At 41.5% G+C, this 20,869-nt stretch overlaps 1 protein-coding gene across 7 annotated transcripts in view; it reads right to left on the reverse strand.

Annotated features, from left to right (window-relative positions):
- Positions 1-20,869, reverse strand: part of UNC13B (unc-13 homolog B) — a 250,768-nt gene that overhangs the window by 40,961 nt on the left and 188,938 nt on the right. The window contains exons 1-3 of one of the 7 annotated variants that reach the window (XM_059411406.1): positions 12,971-13,078; positions 10,394-12,878; positions 1,501-1,523 (exon numbers count right to left, since the gene is read on the reverse strand). The exons of the other annotated variants lie outside the window; for them this stretch is intronic. Of the exons in view, the coding sequence (XP_059267389.1) occupies positions 1,501-1,523; positions 10,394-12,647 (2,277 nt within the window). The 5' untranslated portion in view covers positions 12,648-12,878; positions 12,971-13,078. Of the gene's footprint in view, positions 1-1,500; positions 1,524-10,393; positions 12,879-12,970; positions 13,079-20,869 lie in introns of those variants that run through there. 7 annotated transcript variants of the gene reach the window in all.

Consider the following 20,869-nt stretch of genomic DNA (forward strand, 5'->3'; position numbering starts at 1 on the left):
GGTTTGGGAGAAGGGGGTGGGATTATGGACATTGGGGAGGGTATGTGATTTGGTGAGTGCTGTGAAGTGTGTAAACCTGGTGATTCACAGACCTGTACCCCTGGGGATAAAAATATATGTTTATAAAAAATAAAAAATTAAAAAAAAAAATACAAGATCCCTGGTTAAAAAACAAAAAAAAAAAAAAAAAAAAAAAAGAATTACCCTGGGTCAGCAGCAGGCTCAAGATGAACCCTTCTCAGATTGTCTGTATTCTAAGAAAGCCTATCTGCCTGTTGCCTGTAGCCCTTCATGAACCTATTTCACCTTATCTGGCTCTTGCCCTGGTTCTGTGGGTGGGATAATACTGGCAAAAGGAGAACCAAGCCCAAAAGGAAACCAGAAGTGGTTGATATACCTCTCCTAAGGTTGCTTCTGAGGGGTAGCTCTATCCCTAAATCCCCAAATAGTCCCAAATCCCTAAATCCCCAAATCCAAAATAGTCCACTGTACTGAGCAGATTTTTATTTCCTGCCTAGAATTAGATGTTTGCCAGAAACCACAGACTTTAAGGAAACCAAGTCACAAAAGGTCTCTGGGAACCAGGTTCAACGAGCTCAGATCATACACATTTCCTATGCTTAGAGGAGGTAAAGGGTCTGCTAAAGTCTGCAGACAAAGCATAGAGCATGCACACAGAGGGACTGAAGGAGGACTGAAAGTAAGAGGAGATCCAAATAAAGTACCTACAGCAGGTATATTCACAGACACAACTTATGCCTGAAGGAAACACACGGTGATCATAGATCCTGCACATAGGGTGATAAAACATGTGCACACACCCATTTGAAGGATTCATTGTTCACCAGGGCTGGAATCATAGGCAACAGCAAACCCTCCCTGTCTTCAAGAACCAGTGCTTACGGGCACAAAGCATTAGTTATGCTGTGCATTCATGTGGCATGAGGGAACCACATCACAGGTCTATAGAACCTTGTGCTCACAGAGAAACCAAGAAACTTTTTCAGAAGCACAAAGCACATTCACACTTAGGACCCCAGGCAAGAGGCACAAAATGCCCACAGCAACTCCTGCTCCCAAATACAAAGTGTATGCATGCTGGGCTCAGCCAGGGCTTACAGCATATGCCAACCTGCAGCAACAAGCAAAAAAATGGACAAACACTGTGCAAAGTAGAAGAGGGGGGCAATCAGTGTTTGGGGTAGTCAAACTGAGTACAAGTATAAGCACACACATGCTACATTGAATGTGCACCATGCTGGCACACACATTCTCACACTGTGCTCCAGGGATGTCTGCACACGAGAATGGAGCATGCTTACAAACTGCTTTCAAAAAAAAACAAGACTATCTGCAGGAGCCAAAGGTCAGGGGCACAGATCATACATGTGTGTGCAGGCGCGCACACATACACACATGTGCACACACATGCACACCGTGCTCAGGAGAGAAGGGTTGAAAATAGACAACAGAAAGGGCCCAAGGGGCCAGAGGCACAACCTGAACGGCTCCTCGCTTTCCTTCTGCAAGGAGAGAAAGAGCAGGAAAAAAGAGCAGAAAGGTTAGTAGATTAAGTCCCATAGCATGGAACCCCAAGAAAATGCCAGCTAAATCTCAAGGGACATGGAGGAAAGTAAAAGGTCCCCTGAACAACTGCCCAGTTGTAATTTCCAGAATCCCTACATACTGTATTGGCTGACCCCTCCTTTTAGTTTAGAACAGTCCCTGTCTGGCTACTCATACTAAAGGACAAAGTCTACCTAGGGATTTCAGTCACCCACTTCCCCTTTCCAAGCTGGCTTGCATGCAATGTCTGGGAAACCAGGGCCACAGGCTTTGTTACCAAGGGCCACTCCGACAGGCTGTCTGAACTGGGTAAGCACAAATTGAGTTACTTCCTCAGAAGCTATATGTACTCTCACCCTGGATCTGCGGTAAGTCCTCAAGCCCCAAAGTCCTGGTAATTGAACCATTTCCCAGTTTACCATACAGGCTTGGCCATGCATTTGCCCAGCAAACCCTGGCCCGTCTTCCCAAAGCCCAAGTTAAGTTAGGACAGGTTAAGGTCTGAATTTAAGGCTAGGACCAAGATGCTTAAAGGCTATAGCTGGAGGCATCACCTGGCTGCTGCCCTAATAGAGTCACCAAGATCTAGATGATAAAACCATGATAGCAACCCTAGGCCTGAATATCTATTAAATCCAGAACAATACTCCAAAGGAAATGGATGCTTCCAGAAGGACCTTAGCAAGCCACAGTAGAGAAAGATAAAGTCCAGAGATTACTCCTTCTACTCATCAGGCTACATTACCTGTTAGGAGACATATGGATAGCTCCATAGGTTTCCTTCTCTAAAGCAAGTTCATTCACCTGGACTGATCAGCTCCCCTTCACTTTCTTTTCCCTCCCTTTTAAAGACCCACTGATATTACATAACAAGTAAAAGGGAGAATCATAGAAACTAATATATAAGTTTCCAATTTTTCAGTTATTTCTAATGGCCTAACGGGTCACCTGACTTGACAGAAAAGTGAACTCAGGAATAGGAATCCTCCAAAACAGTGCAGCTACAGAAATGTGGGTAAGATGCAAAAAACACTTGCTGGAACGGGGCCATATCTCTTTTACATCTACTTCCACCTCCCCTACTATACTCTGCTCTCTTTGAAAAAGAAAATAAGGCAAGGAACACTTTAACTGACCTGTGATTCAAATTGGAAAGGTTTCTCTCTATCTCCACTATCTTAAAAATACACTCTTATACATCATGTCAAAGTTAAGTTGTGTCTTTCTATTCTTCCCAGAGTTCCCCATAATGCATAAAAATCTGCTGACAAGGCTGTCCGTGTATATATATAATTTTACTTTTGTAGCCCGAGGACTTAGCACATTTCCTAGCATTTGTATATAGCAAAAGAAACCTAAACTTTCAGGACTTAGAAAACAATAGCTTCTAAGAACATGTGTTTTGCCCATCACCAGAGAAAACACAGGTCTCTTAGCTAACAGTCTGTACCATTTTTCAGACCCCAAGGAACTGCTGTACTAGCTCTTCAATTTGTCCCACCCACTGGACAAACATAAGAAAACCTTTTTCTTGTTAAGAGTCAAACTTTTTTGTGCGTCCTAACTTTCTAAAATGCCTTAACATTTTTCCACTCAGATTTAGTTTTCAGTTTAAGTGCAATGTATCTGTAGAACACCCACTCTGACAAGAAAAAAAAATCCCTGACCCCTAAAAATGATTGCATTCTTGTGGAGAATACATTTTATAAGGAAGTGACATACTTCTTCATTATTAAAACAATCTTAACTTCATTGTACTTAGGAGTCAAAAGACTTGAGGTACTCAAACTTATTTGAGCTTGCATTTCCTTATCCGTAAAAAGCAGATAAGACTGCTACCTCCCAGGGTTATAGTGAGGATTCATTTCTTCAACAAGTACTTATTGAGAACCTACTGCACACTAGGCACTGTTCTCAGTGCTGGTGATGAAGCAAAGGGAATGAAACAAGCTCCCTGATCTTGAGAAGCTTCTACTCTAGAGGAAGAGCTGATGACTGATCTGATAAAGGTGATGATAGTAGCTAACACTATAATGTATCTGTCATTTTGTTTGAATAAGCTCATTTATTTCTCCCAACAATTCTACTGGGTAAATACTATTATTATCTCCATTTTTTTGTTGATTAAACTAAAGATCAGCAGGGAGGTTAAGAAAGTTGCCTGAAGTCACAGCAAGGGGCAAAGCCAAAATTCACAACAGGGCATTTGGTTCCATGACCTAGAGCTATATACATACCGTATCTCTTGTGACAGAGACTCTGCTTCAAAATTCAGGTAAGATGGGGAAGATAAAGCTCCCTATGGTGACATTACAGTACTATTTTTTATTTATTAAAAGATTTTAGGGCGCCTGGGTGGCTCAGTGGGTTAAGCCGCTGCCTTCGGCTCGGGTCGTGATCTCAGAGTCCTGGGATCGAGTCCCGCATCGGGCTCTCTGCTCAGCGGAGAGCCTGCTTCTCTCTCTCTCTCTCTGCCTGCCTCTCCATCTACTTGTGATTTCTCTCTGTCAAATAAATAAATAAAATCTTTAAAAAAAAAAAAAAAAGATTTTATTTACTTAAATATTTTATTTATTCAAGAGAGAGGAAGAGTGAGCATGAGTAGGAGGAGGGGCAGAGGGAAAGGAAGAAACAGACGCCCATCTGAGCAGGGAGCCTGACACAGGGCTTGATCCCAGGACCATGAGGTTATGACCTGAGCTGAATGCAGATGCTTAACCAAGCCACCCAGGTACCCCACTATTAAAATTTTATAAAGGTTACCAGGGAGGCCTCATCGATAATGTGACATCTAAGCAGAGACCTGAACGAAATGAGTCAAGAAGTTATTTGGATTCTAGGAAAGACATATTCTAGTCAGAACCAGAGCAAGTACAAAGCCTGAGGTAAGATACATTGCACTTAAACTGAAAACTAAATCTGAGTGAAAAAAATGTTAAGGCATTTTAGGAAGTTAGCAAGCACAAAAAGTTTGACTCTTAACAAGAAAAAATGTTTTCTTATGTTTGTCCAGCATCTGGTGTTCATGGAAGACGTCTGGGCCAGAGATATAAACCTGGGAATCCTTATGAAACTCATGATATTGAAATAGGTTACTTAGCCCTATAAAAAGAAGAATAAAAAGCCTGAATAAAAAAGAAGAATAAAAAGCCCTATAAAGAGCCCGAATAAAAAGAAAAAATCAGGACTGAATCCTGGGATGCTACAGGTTGGGAAGATGAGGAAAGACCAGCAAAGATGGCTAAGAAGGAGACACTTGGGTGGTTCAGTTAGCTAAGCATCTGCCTTCAACTCAGGTCATGATCTCAGGGTCCTGGGATAGAGTCCCACATCTGACTCCTTGCTCAACTGGGAGCCCACTTCTCCCTCTGCTTGCAGCTCCCCCTGCTTGTGTGCTCTCTTTCTCTCTCACAAATAAATAAAATCTTAAAAAAAAAAAAAAAAAAAGATGGCTAAAAAGGAATGGTCAATAGTACTGGGGTAGAACAAATACAGAGAGGTGGTCTAGAAGACAAGTGAAGAAAGTGTTTCAAAAAGCAGGAACTGAGGCATAAGTATAGACTGCAAGAGTCTTTTTTAACAAATGGTGGTAGAACAGCCATATGCATAGGAATGAAGTTACAGCCCCATCTCACACCATTACAAAAATTAACTCAATAGGGATCATAGACCTAAAAGAGCTAAAACTAAAAAACATTTCAGAAAAAACATAGGAGTAAATTTTTGTGACCTTGGGTTCAACAATGGTTTCTTACCTGTGAAACTAAAAACACAATCCACACAAGAGAAACAGATAACTTGAATTTCATCAAAATCTAAAATTTTGCACTCTATTTCATACCCATTATAATGGCTATTACAAAAAACAAAAAAGGGAGAGAGAAGTAACAACTTCTGGCAAGGATGTAGAAAAATTAGAACATTTGTGCACTGTTGGTAGGAATGCAAAATGGTGCAGCCACTGTAGAAAACAATATGGCAATTCTACTTTAGCAGAATTATAATACCCAAAGGAAATGAAAGCAAGGATTCAAAAGAGATATTTATATATTGATGTTCATACCAGCATTATTCACAATAGCCAAAAGGGGGAAGAAAGCCAAGTATCCACCTACAAATGAGTGGATAAACAAAGTGTGGTATATATACATACAAAGGAATACCATTCAGCCTTAAAAAGGAAATCCTGACACATGCTACAACATGGATGAAACTTGAGAACCATTACAAATATTACGCCAACTAAAACAGGCCAGTCACAAAACAACAAATATTGTGTGATTCCACTTATATGAGGTACGTAGAGCAATCACACTGACAAGAGACAGAAAGTAGAATGTGGTTGCCAGAGGCTGGGGAGAGGGCGAGTGGGGTTAGTTTAATAGGTAGAGAGTTTCAGTTGTGGAACATGAAGAAGTTCTGGATATTAGATAATGGTGATGGCTGCACAACAATGTGAACAGACTTAAAATGGTTAAAATGATAAATTTTATATTATGTATGATTTATGGCAATAAAAAATTTTTAATAAAACATGTATGCTTCAAAAAAAAAAAACACCATCAAGAAAGTGAAATGACAACACAAAGATTGGAGGGGAATATTTACAAATCATATATGTGATAAGAGGCACATGTCCAGAATATATAAAGAACTTTTATAACTCAACAACAAAAAGACAACTCAATTTGAGTAGCCATTTCTCCAAAGAAAATACAAAAATGGCCAATACATACATGAAAAGATGCTTAGCATCATTAGCCACTAGGGAAATGCAAATCAAATCACAATAAGATACCACTCACACCCACTGGGATGGGTATAATAAAAAATACAGACACTAATAAGTGTTAGCAAGAATGTGGAGAAATAAGGACTTTCATGCCTTACTGGCTGGAATGTAAAATGGTGCAACCACATTGGGAAACAGTCTGGAAATCTCTCAAATATGTTAAACTTAGAGTTAAACATATTACCCAGCAATTCCACCTTCTAATACATACCCAAGAGAACTGTAACCATACGTCTGCACAAAAACTTTTACACAAATGTTAACAGCAACATTCATAATAGCCAGAAAGTAGTAAACAACAACAAACCCATGCCCATCAAATAATGAATAGATAAACAAAATATTGCATATCCATATGATGGAATATTATCCCACAACAAAAGGAAATGAAGTATTGATACATGTTATAACATGGCTGACTCTTAAAGACATGCTAAGTGGAAGAAGCCAGTCATAAAAGGCCACATATCATATGAATCCATTTATATGTAACATCCAGAACAGGCAAATCCAAAGCAACAGAAAGTAGATTAGTGGTTGCTAGAGGCTTGAAGCAAAGGGGATTACCTAATAGTTAAGGGGTCTCTTTTTGGGGTGATAGAAATGTTCTGGAGTTTGATGGTTGCATAATTCTATGAATCTACTAAAAAACACTCAATTGTATACTTTTTAAGGGATTTTAAAGGTGAACTTTGTTGTTAGTAAATTATAACTCAATAAAGCTGTTATAATAAAAGAAGAATGTAATCAATTATGTCAAGTTGTTGATTAAGAGGAGGACTAAAAATGGAACAGGAGTTTGACAACATGGTGGTCATCCAATGGCCTTGGCAAAAGCAATTTTGCTAGAGTCGTAGAAATCAAAGAATTTAATTTTCATACAATGCATGTAACAGTACTTATAACAATGCTATGCACCCCCCGAAACAGAAGAAAAAGGATAAAAAATAAGAACTCAAATCAGTGGTAAGCTACTTAGTAAGCTTAGGCCCTGAGGCCTCAAGCAGAGCAGTGAAGAAAGCTGATTTCTTAAATGTTTCATTGTAGTAGTAGCCACTGTTACTAATACTGAAATATACTGATAAAAGCTTAGGGTGGCGCTGTTGTGGGTGAAAGGCTAACCCTATGTGCTTACCTTGCTCTATTCTTCCTACCCTATGGAATGCTGTTGGGAGTCAGGCCTAGACCCAGCACCCTTCTACCACTCCTTCTGCAGCCCACAGACCAGACTTGATCTTGGCTAGGGCCCAGAATTCTGGTTTGCTTTCTTACTGGTGCTTCAGAAAACCTACTTTGTCTCATTTATCACTGCTGCTGCCACCACCTGCTTACCACAGGTACAAGTTCCTGCATTGCCCACCAGGATATCAGCTTAGAAAGGGAATTTTACAAGTTGAAGAGCCAGACCAAGTGTGCTGAGTACTCATCCTAACAACAACTGTCACCAATGCTTAAGAAGCTGGTAAGGAAGTACTGCTTTGATATTTGTTGTTTCCATTGTTGCTGTGATGTAGTAACTTCTAAATGCCCAGGGAGAAGGAAAAAGGGATGCAAAATTAAGAGGAGAAACAAATCTCTTACAGCTAAGGAATTATAGAAAGCTTCCTGGAAGAGGTGATATTTTGGTTGTATATTGAAGAACTGAGTAAATTCTGCTAGGCTGATTTGATGAACACAGCACCTTAGGCTAAAAGAAAGCATGTATATGTGGGACGCCTGGGTGGCTCAGTTAGTTAAGCAGCTGCCTTCAGCTCAGGTCATGATCCCAGCATCCTGGGATCAAGTCCCACCTATCAGGCTCCTTGCTTGGCAGGGAGCCTGCTTCTCCCTCTGCCTCTACCTGCCACTCTGTCTGCTTGTGCTCACTCCTGCTCCTCTTTCTCTGACAAATAAATAAATAAAATCTTAAAAAAAAAAAAAAGGCAAGTATATGTGAATATGCTGAGAAAAGACAGTACAAGGTGAATTTGTGACAGCAAAGTTTCCTTTTGGAAGGAGTATAGTGGGACAACTGGAGGTAAGCCTGCATTGGAAACTAGGGACCAAATGTACTGGTTCTGAATGTCAAGTGAAGGAATTAAGACTTTTCTCATAAGCTATAAGTAGCAGCTTAACTCTAGGGATACTTGAACATGATGTGATTTTAATTTTTAAATTTTTATAACTTGGTATCACATTTATTTTTCAAATTCTAAAAAGTATTTTAAAAGGTTTACAATGAAAAATAAAATCTACTTTCACCTTAGTTTTTCACCCAATACCTTTGCCCATGGGCGATCAGGTATCAATCAGTCTCTTACATATCTTTTTTTTTTTTTTACTTACTTGACAGAGAGAGATCACAAGTACGCAGGGAGGCAGGCAGAGAGAGAGGGGGAAACAGGCTCCCCGCCAAGCAGAGAGCCCAATGTGGGGCTCGATCTCAGGACCCTGAGATCATGACCTAAGCTGAAGGCAGAGGCCTAACCCACTGAGCCACCTCTCGTACGTATCTTTGTTAGATATTCTATACAAATAGACATAGATACTATGGGTTTGTGTATTCTTTCCCTCTCTTTTTTATACAAATGTAGACATTTTATAATACTGTTCTGTATCTTGCTTTTTCATATGGCAATATATCTTAGATACCTCTCCATTTCAGTAAAGAGCTACCTCATTCTTTTTATAGCTGTATGGAACTTGTGGTACTGTATTATATTGTTAGGATGTGCCAGTAGGTTATTTAACCAGTCCTTTTTTTTTTTTTTAAGATTTATTTATTTGAGAGAGAGAGAGAGAGAGTGCCTGCCTGAGTGGGGGACGGGCAAGAGGGAGAGAGTCAGAGACACAGGGCTCCAACCCATGACCCATTAGATCATAATCTGAGCCAAAACCAAGAACTCAATCGACAGAGCACGTAGGCCGCCCCCCCCCAAACTGTCTTTCTTAACATTTAGGTTGTTTTCACTCTTTGCTACTAAAAACAATGCTTCAAAAATAGAACATATGTCCTTTACACATGTGAAAATAAACCTGCAGGATATATTCCTGGCAGTGATTTTAGGGCTCAAAGGGTATATAGAATTCTGATATATTTTGCCAATTGTCTTCCTTAGAGGTTATACCAATTTACACTCCCATCCCACCAGCAATGCAGGAGTGCCTGTTCCTCACACCTTTGTCAACACAATATGCTTCATAATTTTAATTCTCCCTTAGAAACATTAATCAGGTTATATGCATAGGAGGACAACCCCACTTACATTTAAAACTGGATGAATATAGCATATGCTCTTTGGATAAATTTAATTTTGATTGGGAGAAGTAAATTTAAAACTACATATCTCCATGCTGCCTAGAAAAAAGTACTCTCATTCCTTGAGTCAAAACCATTCCATTCTCCTGTTTAGGTGAGGAGCATTTAGCCAGAAATGGAAGGAGTATGACCTATGGAAGGCAGAGTCCAGTTCCTGGGTAAGGCAAGGACTGAACAGCTTCAAGTTGAAAATAAGGTTCTGTGTTAAGTCCAGTACTGGGAAGAAGAAACATTAGGATAAGGGAAATTCCCACAATGGCCCACCAGCTGCTAGGGAGAGGACAATCTTATCTCAGCAAGAAACCCATTTAGAATAATTTCAAAATGCAGTGTAGGATTTCATCAGCCCCTCCAGTGCCTGTGAGCAATATGCCCATTCCTGCCTCCTACATCATACCTACTTTACAGTGGCATATCCTAAAGGACCTGCAGCTGTAAACTACTGTCTACGTGTTCCTCCCTTTTTGGAAAGGTAGTTTCTAAAGCTACCTTCAACTCCCCAATACACTGGAAGCTTCCTACAGGCAGGAACTCCTTTCCTGTTGCTTTAGAACCCTCTTACACTCCATTTCCCACAAGGATTAGCTTAAAATCTGTATTCGAGTAATTTAGACTAATTTAAGCTGTGGTCCTCCCCCATCACCTTGTGAAACTCACCACCAAGGTGGGTCTCAGACTAGCTTGATAGAGGCCATACCCAGCCAGCTGTGACCCCATTAAATATAGATTTAGAATACCTGAGTGTATGTCTTCTACTGAGATATTCTTTGCCTTCTGTACTAGCTCATGCAAAAGTTTTTTCTGCCTCAGTCTTTTCTCTCTCAGAACATTTTTGAAATTATTGATGCACTTGTTGAGGTAGATGGTCTCTGCACACACTTGCTCTAGGCTTAGTATGCCCTGCTTGGGAGATTCAGGCCTGGAACACGTTTCACCTCCCAGACATGGAGCCAGAGCAAAACCTGGTAATGAATATGCAACAGGCGAGGCGTTAGAAGCAAGAGAGAAGTTGCTGGGATCCTGAAAGGTTTGGTCTCTCTGTGTAGAGGTGCCCACTCCACCAGAGACCACACTGAGCAAGCTCTCACTCTCCTGACTCCCAGGGCTCTCCACCGAGAAATCTTGGGCTCCCTCTGAACCCACTGTCCCAAGAAGTCTATCACTGTTCTCCGACTGAGAACCGCTCTCATTGCTTTCCAGGTCCTCAGGACTGATTGACCCACTATTTTCCAGTTTCTGAAACACGCCCTGCAGAGCTGAACGAAAGTGGTGAATTGCTCGGCCCAGTTTGCTTTTGTAAAACTTAATTTCAACATCTTCATCCTCCTGCAAACCAACCAAGCCACAAGATGACTTTTCAAAGACATCTTTAAGGACCCGAGTAGCATGTTCCTCCTCTTCATTCAAGTCAATATGAACCATGTCACTGAAAGTCTCAGGCCCTATGATGATTTCCTCCATCATGTGGTCATGGCTCAGAGTTGCAAATCTTTTGGACTTGTCTGTTAAAAGGTCCTCTAGCTGCTTGGAGCTCAGAATATCAAGCCCAGCTTCACAGGCCAGGAGCTTGTCCTCTGTCTTCAGCAACCCAGACAGCGACAGGCAGCTGCCAGTCTCACTGCTGCAGTTGTTTTCTCTTTTTGCTACACTACACGTTTCAAATCCTTGGCTGGACTGTTTGAAAACCTGGGATTTCCCAGAACCCTCCTCTTCTGAGATTAACACTGGGGAAGGTTCCTCAGAAGCTTCTCTCCCTGTCAGCTCACCACAACTGCCACTGGTAACTTGAGAGGCTCCTGATGTTCCTTTAACTTCATCTCCTGGCTTAGATACATCACTTGGCTTTGTGAAATTATTCCTGGGTAGAAAGCAAAGGCCTTGCTGCTCAGGGGTTTGAGGTTCTCTGTGTTGATTTTGAGCCCTCATTTGACATGCTCCTGTTATGGGTCCTGGGTCCCCTGTTTCTATCTGAAGAAGTGGTTCATGCTTGTTTAAAGAATTTGCATTATGATCCTGAAGTTGTTGAAAAAATGAAAGAGACTCCTTTTGAGGATTCTTATAGCACTGTGGCCAGCTTGGTTCTTCTTTGGTGGCAATTCGGACCCCCACACTCTGCAAAAGGATGGATTTCTGCAAGATGAAGTCTCTATGCTCTAGATGGGCAAGTTTCACAACAGCAGGCCTGGGAGCTGGGGCTTTGCCTGCCCTGTAAGCCTCTTTGATGTACCTGTTGCACTGCATGCCATTAACACAGAGGTGCATGGCCAGAAAGCTGTGTACCAGCTCCATGGTATTTTCCCCGTCTTGCTCAGGAAGTCCATACAGATAAAGAATGGCTTCTTCACCAGGGCTGTCCAAATGGGGTTCCTGGGCCGTTTCCCCCCCACACACCTTGGCCAGGTTGTTGCTGCCTACCTGCAAGCCTTCTATTCCACTCAGAACCGAGTCTACACAGCTAGACACTTCATCCACTGAACCCCGGACTTGGCTCAAGTGCTGCTGCAGCTCAGCAATTTCAGTTTGGAGACGGCTTATGCCTTGTAGCTCTCTGATTATATAGTCTACTACATCCCCCAAAGGCTCTCTCTGTTCACAGCTGCAGCCTTGGTGAAGGCCTCTGGACAAAAGGGACTTGGCCTGATTCCTTTCTGAGGGCTCTTGACAGCTTGTGCTTATGCTGACAGACAAGAGGTCCTGAGAGCCAGATCCTAAAGCACATGGAGTGGAGCCCAGAGGAAACTGGCTGCCGGTCTGCTGCTCAAAGCTGCAATGCTGAGCCAGGCCCCCATCTCTATCCCCGCCAATGGTTGAAGCTGCTGAGCCACAGTGAGGGAGCAGGGAGCTATCCTCTGGTAAGGATTCAATAGGGCCTGAGGACTTGCTCTTGATGCCACACATAGTCTCTGACTTAGCCTTATCTGGAGAAAGCCTGGAAGAGGGTCCCAAGGTGACCATGATTTCTTCCTCTGACTCTTGCAACAATCGTTTCATTTTCTCCCTCAGGGTATGAGGGATTCTCTGCTTCTTCCTCTTTCTGGTCAGGGTGCTTAACAGAGATTGTCTTGGAAGACAATATACTGCCCTGCTCTTTTCAGTCTATTTCTAGCAATTATGGCTGGCTGATGCCTTGGGCTTAGCCCACAGTACTGTCTGGAATGATCCCATGTGTAGTCTCCAAACCCGGTACATGCCCTGGATTCTGGCTTGACTCTTATCCTGTAGCTAGTGAAAAAGGAAAATAGTGCACTCAGGTCAGAAAGCAGCAGGATACTTTTAATCTGAATCAAGTTGTCAAGCAGGAATAAGAACGTTACCTTCTAAGACTGTAGAAGCCAACCCTGACCTGTCTCCCACTGCTCGCCTTCAAGGCTGTAGGCACTCACTTCTCTTTTCTTGGCTTCCCATCAGAGTATTGATGTATCAACTCCTTGTGTTCTGGGCAAGTACTCAAAGCCATTAAAATTAAGACAAACTCCTGGGAAGTAGGTGGGTAAGGTCAATGAGTGACTGAATCTTTACAAAATACAACACCAGGGTCTGATTCAGGAATGAACAAATAGATGCTTAACTACCAAAGCTCAAATTACATACACAGTGAAAGACAGAGACAAGACATGGAATGTTTGTTTTCCCAGTTGGATGTTTTGCTGAAAACTTAGCAATTCCAAGGTTGGTTCCTGCCTGTGTTTATAGAGACAGCTATCTTTTATTTGGAAAAAAAGACCATGGCAATTATTTCAAACTTGGAGGGCAAAAAAAAATGTTTTCTAAAAATTCTGGAACAAGGTGGCATGGCATAGGCAAAAATCATTTTCTAGACTCAGGTGCATTAAGCATGTTTGGATCTAGTGGGGCATATGGCCAAAGACACACACATGGTGGGTCAGCTAGGGATGAAGGAAGCTCAGGGACAGTCTGGAATCCTGAACTCCATTTAATAGTCCCCAAGTGCTTGGTGCAGCCTAATCAACACACAGGTTTGGCTTTTCTCCTCTACCATGCATTCGATCTAAGACCTCCTTCAGAGCACCAGGGTACTCCTAGAGTACTGTGGTGTAACAGAGGATTGCTCTAGCCCTCCAAATGGCCTGGAAAGAACAATGCATGGGACACGTGGGGAACTGGTTATATCACAGAGGGCTTGAGGATACTTTGGTATCCTTCAAAAAGGTGAAGCTAGCCTGCCACCAGTCTTGCCCCATACCCTAAACTGCAAGTGACGACTACAAATGTAAAGATGACTATTACCTTACATGGGGCTGGTATTCTTTTCCTTTTTACTGGGATCATGTAGAGTGTAGGGAAGGAGCAAAGTAGAAAGTACAAAGGGAAAAGCTAGGAGTCCAGGACTGCATGGGACTGCTAATACTTTCTGGTTCTACTCGGTTACCCCGGGAGAGGTAAAATTGGTTCTACTCGGTTACCCTGGGAGAGGTAAAATTGGTTTCCCCCTAAAAGGGGAAAACTGCCTGTGAAGAGCACAAGCTGAAAGCTCCCACAGCAATTCATTTTCAGGAAGGGCTACTATCTACAGTTTCTGTGCTTAAAAGTTAAAAACACTGTACTTTCCCTTCATAGGAAGAATCAGAAGCAAGAGTTATAAGATTTGGGATAAAGATTAAGCTAACCCCTTTCACTGGAATTAACCAGGTCAAGAGACTAGAAACCAAGAAACGAGATTAATTCTCCTTTCATGTCTTCCCTTCTACTCTGTGGTTCTTCTAAAAACTCTACTTCATTTAGAACTCCTCACCTAAAAATGCTACCCCATTCTGTGAGGTACTGCCAAGGCCCAATCACTGCTTTTTTAGCATTGTTGCTTTACTCCTATGTCTCAAAGGGCCAGGATCAGCCACACCCCTAACTGGCCAACTCAGTATAATCTGTGTCAGAGAGGGAGATAGAGAGAAGACACTCCATGTGCACAATCAGAACTGCTGGGTCTTGGGCTTAGTGTCTAACTGCCTAGACAGCAAAGCTCCCAGTTCTAGGACTGACTAGTCAAATTATTCCTTCTCTCCTTCCACAAGTGCACAACTGTATTTCCAAAGCCACCCTTCTCTTTCCCTCAACCCCAGCCCCAACTGTGCAAGTTCTAGGTTCACCTGATTTTTGTCTTGGCACCTAATATTAGCTTTGAACAAGGTCACTGGTCTGATAAGGGCTGGAACTGGTAATCAGCCTTTCCAGTTTGTCTCAAAGAGAAAGACTGTTTACTAAACCAAGATGGAAGGTCCGCATACGACCATGTGAAGTCATGAGCAAGTGCTACTAAATTGAGGATCAAAAGACTTAAATTCGGGTCTTGCTTAATCAGTGACCTTGGATTAAACCCTTGACTTCTCTGTTCTTTAGTATCCTCATCTATAACGTGGGGAAGACAGTCACAGAAATGTTGCCAACCATGCGACCACCTATAAAAGGGTAAGAATTGAGTCAACCATGATTTCTATCTAACCCCAAAACCCCTATCTTTCACAGTGTCTTTTAACAATCTGCAGCACTGCTTGGAACCATACCACTGGAATGTGTCATCCTTTCTTAATCCTGTTTTCTTCTAAAAGTTGTTTCTTAAGATTAAAAAAAGAGGGCAAAACAGTTGGTTCCCAACAATTCATTCAGGTGACAAGAGGCTTGCCATGCTCCCTCAGGCAGTCTGAAAGCATGAGAAAGGGGCAAACAGCTAGAGAAGGCAAACTTTTCCTTTCTGATGCTGATGAGGCCCAGAACTCATTGACAGGTCTTCCAAGAGACTAACCCCACTTTGGTCCAGAGAAGGCAGCTTTTCCAGAGCAAAAGTGAATCTGATTCTCCTGCTGCTTCAGTGCAAGTCAGGTTAACTGCAGGCCTATTTCTGCTTTTCAGATCAATACTCCAGATAGGCTTGGCTTAACTTCTGGACAGACTTGCCAAGTGTCTCCTCTGAGAGTACAGTGCCTTCAACACTGGCTGGCTAGCCATACAGGGAGCAAATGGCACAGCCACTGTGTTCAGAGTCCTTTCCTAAAGCCTCCTGAAGGACTAAAGGTAAAGCTGCCTGGTTTCCTATGTTACTAACAAATAGGAAATTTCCAACTATAGCAACTTCTCCCAGCCTCAAAGAAAGAGCTTGCTTCCATATCAAACAAACAAACAAACAAACAAACTCCCCCCCAAAACTTCTTATGAGTTATAACCACTGCCCCTAGATGAACCTAAGAATCACCTCCTGGGGATATGGGTTCCCTAAAGGCACCAAACCCATTCAGCCATCCAGATATTTAGGTTTTGAAGCAGGGGACAGAGTTCAATGTAATGTCCAGAGAATCAACCAGTCACTTGGCTCAGAACCCAATAAGATACCAGGAGCCAGAAAGCCCAAGTCAAATCCACCTCCCTCTGAGCCTCTCTTTGTTACTAGTGTCCACAGGAATGAAATAATAAGGGCTAAAGAGTGAGGACAGTTTGATCTCTGAATCAATTCAACTGATTTGTCAGGCACTAAGCTTTGTGCCAGGGATATAAGACACTGTCCCTGCATCCTAATATATCAAGGTTCAGAGAGGGAAATAGGCGCATATACAATCACAAAATTAAGTGAAACATGTTTTAACCAAAGTTGTAATAAGTCATAAATAATAAGCATTTAATTCCAGTGATGGGGAATGAGAAGATAGTGAGAGGCCCAGCAAAACCTGAACAGGGAAAGCCATGGAGAAGTAATATTTGAACTGTAATGGGATGAGGCACTGGGGTCCACCCAGCTCAAAGCTGACCCTCTGGATTCCTTCAAGGTATCCAGTGCTCTCATTCTGCCCTGCTCTATTAGCTTCTAGTCAACTCTCCAAATTTCATACATACGCTCTCAAAAATGGCCACACCTTTCTGCTATCTTTTCCTAAGGAATGCCTGAAGCTGGGGAAAATAAGGCAGCCCATTCAAGGGATAACTGTCTGAAAAGAGAACATATCAAAACAAAATGTATCGATCCAAAGGAGTAAACTTCAAGGATAGAAAGCTGAGAACTATGGCAGGGAATAGACCCTTAAATCACATCAGCACCAGACTACCAAAAAAAAGTCAAGAGGAAAAAAATCCCTCTATTTTCTGAAATGGCTGATTCTTTTTGTTTCTTTCTCTGACATCAAATAAATGTGATTAGCAATGGGAGTACTCCTTGTAAAATTGCTTCTGACCCAAATATTGGCTGGGAGGACCAACTGGGGATCTCTGGGAATAGGGCAGAACTCTCTGTACATATTATCAAGCAGCCTCTCATTCTGGGTGAAACAAGCCCAGAAGACAGAAAGCCAGGAACTCTGAACATACCTCCGCACACCACTTCTACAGAGGTCAGATCATTCCTGGGCCATTTACCAATTATACTGTATGGCTAACAAGGTGGGAGGAATGGATTTCTAGGGCTCTAACAGGAAGGAGTTCTTTTAGGATGTTAATCTTTGGGAAAGATTACAAAGATTACAAAGATTGTCAGAGAAAGTGGTCAGAGTCACATGGCATGAAGAGTGACATTAGCTAACAGGAATAAAGAATGCCCTAGATCAAACTAGGTACTACAGTTCCTAGGACTTGCCATTCCTCCTCATCAGCATTAGGAGGAACCCCATTTACACACCAGAAGCTAGACATGGTAAAGGAAAGAAAACCTCAAGCATTATATCCAAAAGGGGAGACAGAACTTCGGGTAACATAAAGTAGCATGAATGCAGCCTTCAGAGGGTTAGCATATCAAGACCACAAAATAAGGAAAGAACACCAGTCACAAGAGCTGGATATTCTTACCCTGTCCAGGGCTTCCTGTCAGCAGTACCAGGTTTACTATACCACGGAATATAACCAACCCTGAAACAAATACATATGCACCCAGAATCAGATACTCATGACAAAGACTCTCTCTTTGACCAAATCTGAGTCTGGTAGCTCTAAGTCCTCTTTCTGACTAGGCCCCTGATTTTGAGCTCTGTTTAGTCCACTTTTGCCAAGAATCCTGCTGGCTCAGCTTATGAACACTCTTCATTTTGATATCTGACCAAATTCCTTATCCACCACATTGGCCTCCCTCCAGCAAAACTCATGTCAAGTCAGTTTAGCCAGACTTCGCCCTACCCTTGATGTTTCCTCTTAGTAATTTTGATCCACAGACCCTCCACCTGCTCCCTGACTATAAATTCTCACTTCTCCTTATATTCAGAGCTGGGCTCAATCTCTCTCCCCATTACAATATCCCAATGTAATAATCACCTTGAATATAGTCTGCCTTAACGTCTTTAACAAAGGTCACAGCATTTTTTTTTTTCTGAAGCATGCATCCTTACTACTTCATGGTTCTCATGAGTAGACTGAAGAAGACATGTGAGCAGGAATCTAGTTAGCCCCTGAATACTAGCCCCTCCCAACAAAAAAACCCCACATTCTCTATCTCCTTACTCTGCTATAATTTCTTCAAAGAACTTACTACCACCTACCTGATAGGCAATAAACAAACAAACAAATATATGATCTATCTCTCTAACCACCTCTCTATTCTGGAATGTAAGCAGGAACTTTGTTTTGGTCATTACTATATTCCCTGCACCTAGAACAGTGCCTGGCATGTATAGTGCTCAAAACAAACAAACAAACAAAATCTTGCCATTGAATAAAAGGAATCAGAACACCAAATCAGAAAAGTTTAGAGTTGAAAGAGTCTTTGATAGAATACTAGACCTGGAATCTCATACTACCTTGTGATCTAGCTTATGGAGGAGTTGTATTTAGATATCACAGTGTTCTTCTAAATTTTAAATGTGTAAGTCTTTATAGGCTAGGCAGCTACTCTAGATCCTCAGAAGCTCTATTACCCAAGTTTAAACCCATGACCTAAAATGACACCCTTGTTGTTGTTAATCTGTTTTACTTTGGCAGACCCCTAAAGGGGAGGTTCTTGCTTAAGGACCCAGAGTGGATATGAATTCCATTACACAGGAAGCTGTGCTTTGTTTTTTAATTCCCAATGCCTAGCACAGGGCACTACTATGCCAACTATGCCTGGCACACAGTGAGAACTCAGTGCCATGGAAAGAATAAATGAGGAATGGTAGAACTGCAATAGTCTAGTCTCCTAAATTCTAATTCACTTTTGTTGCCATAACAATACGTTGCTTCGAGTTCTAGGTTTACTTCTAGATTGATGGCTTACAACCCCTTTTGATTGTAAAAACTAAGTTGGAAACCTCTCCTCAAATACACTTAAATTTTCCTGAGGACTTGTGCAGGACAAATAAAGAAGGTAGTAGCAGCAGCTGTGCCATGGTTCCTACCATCCCCAGAGCTGCTATCATGGGGCTTCCACTTGCCCTTCCAGCTGGAAGAGCTACCCCAATCCTTGTGCTGGATGACAGGTCTAGAACAGCACTGTCCATTAGAAACATAGTGTGAGCCACATTATGTAATTTAAATATTTCTAGCAGTCACATAAAAAGTTTTTTTAAAAAGTACAATTTAATATATTTTATATAATCCATTATCCAAAATATTAATCATTTCAACATGCAATCAATATTAAAAAATTATTCATCATCTTTTTTCATACTGAATCCTTGAATTCTGGTATATATCTTACATTTGCAGCACATCTCAATTGAGACTAGCCTGCCTGCCAAGTACTCAACTACCACATGTGGCCGGTGGCTACCATATTGGACACACAAGTCTAGAAGGCTGAGAAAAAGGGGACACTGTATAGAGCCTTCAAAACCCGACACAGATGGCTGGTTGCCATCTCAGGGGCAGCAGAATGCTCTGTTCTTTTACTCATCTTTTCACCTTCTCACTTTGATCCCAGCTAGAGCTAGTATATTTCCATTTTGCGACAGGTTCAATCCTCAAGGCTACAAAGAATAAGGCCCAAAACTACAGAGGATGAGACCTTTTCTCTCTCTCAATCTAACCCCTTCTAGTATATGTGCTGCCGAAGCGAGCACTCAATCTAACCCCTTCTAGACACTCTGTAGCAATAGGTAGCTTTTTTCGAATACTCTGGGCAAAACTACAGGTTAAATCTAATTACTTCGATAAAAGCTACCCCTCTGCAGGGAAGATTTACAGATCTCTTAGACAAGAGCACAATCTCAGTGCAACTGAGTCAAAGACTATCCTATACAACTCACACTAGAGGGACATGTAATAATAGTAAAATTATATTTTTTTAGAATTTTACAGCTCACATGACTCCTATTTTATCATGACATATTATCATCATAACCCTATGAGGCAGGAAGGAAGATTCTTATTTCATAAATGAGAAAAATTAGCTCAGAGAGGTTAAATGACTTGACCAAGGTCACTGAGTAGTTAGGATTTGAAAGGGGATCTTCAATCTATAAAGTTAGTGCTATTTTTATCACACACACATGATGCAAATGGACAGATTATTATGCATAGTGTATACACTCAAGACTGAGAAAACTCAAGATGACTTTTCTGTCTATATGGCATATGTACACATGCGAGGAAAAAATTAATACATCACACAGAATAGTATACACACACACTCACACACTAGAAAAATAGTGGGGTTTCTTAATATATAAAGGCATATACCAGAAGAGGAAAGTTACCCAAGTATACATACACATGCATGAAATAAAGAGATTATATCTATGTATGCACATGGAGGGAGATATGGCCTGTGTATATTCATTTAAAATGAATGAATGAGTTGAATGAGTTTCTATTATGTGTGTACACACAGGAAAGGAATGGTCAGTTTATAAACATATGGACATATCAGAAGGGAGAAACAGATTATTTGTATGTAAGTATGCACACATTCAGAAGGGTGGCTAAGTTATTTATATACATACAGGAGAGTACCAAGGAAGAACCGATGGTCAGATTATCAGCATATAAACACATGCACATGAAAATTCTACCCCAGTGCTGAGTATGCTATTTTTCACCCATTTTAATGACCCCCACCAGCAAGTTGGCTCAAGCAGTTATGTAATTAATGTAGCTACTCTGTATTCCACCCACAAATGCTTTGCTTTTGTCCCTGCCTGTCGTTCAGAGTCAGTCATACACTCGATACCACTTACCTTGCTGCTGCAATCAAAATAAGAGTTAAGGAAATGAAAAGGAAAAAAAAATTAAAATCACAAATTCTCAAGTTTTAGAATGCAAGTGCTGTCTTTAAGAGGAAATCCGTTCAGGAGCACTCCTCGGTTTAACAG

The sequence above is a fragment of the Mustela nigripes genome, chromosome 9 (genome assembly GCF_022355385.1).
Source record: "Mustela nigripes isolate SB6536 chromosome 9, MUSNIG.SB6536, whole genome shotgun sequence".
NCBI classification, from domain to species: Eukaryota; Metazoa; Chordata; class Mammalia; order Carnivora; family Mustelidae; genus Mustela; species Mustela nigripes.